At 51.1% G+C, this 1741-nt stretch overlaps 1 protein-coding gene across 2 annotated transcripts in view; it reads right to left on the reverse strand.

Moving 5' to 3' along the window:
• Positions 1 to 1741, reverse strand: part of Eya2 (EYA transcriptional coactivator and phosphatase 2) — a 241229-nt gene that overhangs the window by 154518 nt on the left and 84970 nt on the right. For both annotated transcript variants that reach the window (XM_023720813.1, XM_004636067.2), the window contains exon 2: positions 1292 to 1410. In XM_023720813.1, the coding sequence (XP_023576581.1) occupies positions 1292 to 1400 (109 nt within the window). In that variant the 5' untranslated portion in view covers positions 1401 to 1410. The remainder of the gene's footprint in view (positions 1 to 1291; positions 1411 to 1741) is intronic.

Raw genomic sequence — 1741 nt, forward strand, 5'->3', positions numbered from 1 at the left:
GAGTTTTGCAATCGCTGTGGTTATTTGATTCAGAGGAGAAGGACAATGGGCTAGGTTTAATCATTTACCATGTTCCCAAGATGGGCAGGCTGGGCACTTCACACCCCATCGACCCACTGAAGCCTCGCCATGAACACTCTATGGAGTGGGTCATGATTCAGTCCCCAGCTGACAGGTGAGAAGCCGAGGCTCAAAAGGTTAAACAGTTTGCCTGGGCTGGGAAGCGGCAAGGCTGGGGCTCACAGCTGGACAGTTCTCGCTGGGTAGCCAGTGTTCTTTCCTGTCCCTGGTGGTGCTAAAGCACAGACAGTCCTAGCAGACTCATGCCTCTACCCCAGGAGCAAGGGTGGCTGTCTTTGTGCGTGGCTCACAGAGTCCTGACGGTTTACTTGGACACTCAGGGACACCAGGACAATGAAGATGTGCCCCTGCCACCCCAGCAGCCCAGACCCTCTCGAGGGCCTTTCACCTGGGATGTTCCAGCTGACATGCAAGCACAATGTCACTGTCTTGGTGACAGCGGCAAATTATTCACAGAAGCCTGGAGCTACCTAACAGCAAATGCCTGCGACATGAAATCACGCTAGACGCACAACCCTTGGGTTTTAACGACAGCTCTGTAGCACCTGTGCCCCTTGAGCTGGCACCAAACACAGACAAGGACAGAGGACCAGCTGGGGGTCTGAGAACACCAGCAACAAAGCCCTGAGCTGGCCAAGGAAAGGGTTAAGCCCGATGCTTAAACATAATAGCTGCCCGAACTCCAAGCTCTACCAGGAAGGCTGACAGCTCCCAGCAGGGCAAACAATAGCTGGCATTGTTCTAGTGAAAACTAGTCCGGCTGCAGCAGTTGCCAATAATTTTTAAAACAGCTTTAGCTCTGCTTCCTTGACTCCAACCCAACCTGAAAGCAAAAGGCAGACGTGTTCTTGTCTTAGCGTCAAAGCGCTGTGATGAGATGCCGGCTGGGGCGAGGACATGCGAAGGAAGCTCAGAGGACAGAGCCGGAGCCCATGGGACATGCCCAGGCTGGGCCTGGGCCTGGGACTGCTCTGTGGCAAGGTCTGAGTTTGTCTCTTGGAAGCAGAGTACAAAAAAATGAGGAGCTCAGGGCGCGAATATGCACACTGGTCCCCAGATGATGACAAGATTGTTAGCGATGCACGCCTAAGTTTGGGTCCCAAGGCAACCATGTCAATGGCAGGGACAGGGACACATGTCGGTCCCTCTTATTGCTCACTCGGGGAGCAGGGCCCTCCACCTGCCACCAAAACTCGCCGCAGAGCCCTACCTTCTCTGTCACTCAGAGCCCCCACCGCGTCGCCGTCGTGATTCAACCTCAGTTTTTCCAGGCTGGCGTTGTTTACAGTGAGGCTGGGTGAGATCACTAGTTCTAGCATTTCCTTGTACCTGCAGGGAGACAAAGGGAGATATAATTTATTCATTAATTATGCACACTTACTAATGATTCCGATGTCTTTCCCTAACAGTCTAAATATTGAAGCCGATAACCTAAATCTAGCCCTCTTCTAAATTCCACATAATAATAATAATAAAAAAAAATCACTAAACTTTTCATCAAAGGAAAAGAAACAGTTGAAGTGAGGAACTTCCTTCCCCCACCCCAGGGCACACCCAGTTGATTAAAATGTCCCCCTCCTTCGTACTGGATTTTGCCATTAGAAGAACTACATTTTGATCTCTTAAATGTCACCTAAATCACAGGCAGTGGATGGGGGAG

Source organism: Octodon degus, unplaced genomic scaffold (genome assembly GCF_000260255.1).
Source record: "Octodon degus isolate 3935 unplaced genomic scaffold, OctDeg1.0 scaffold00077, whole genome shotgun sequence".
Lineage (NCBI taxonomy): Eukaryota > Metazoa > Chordata > Mammalia > Rodentia > Octodontidae > Octodon > Octodon degus.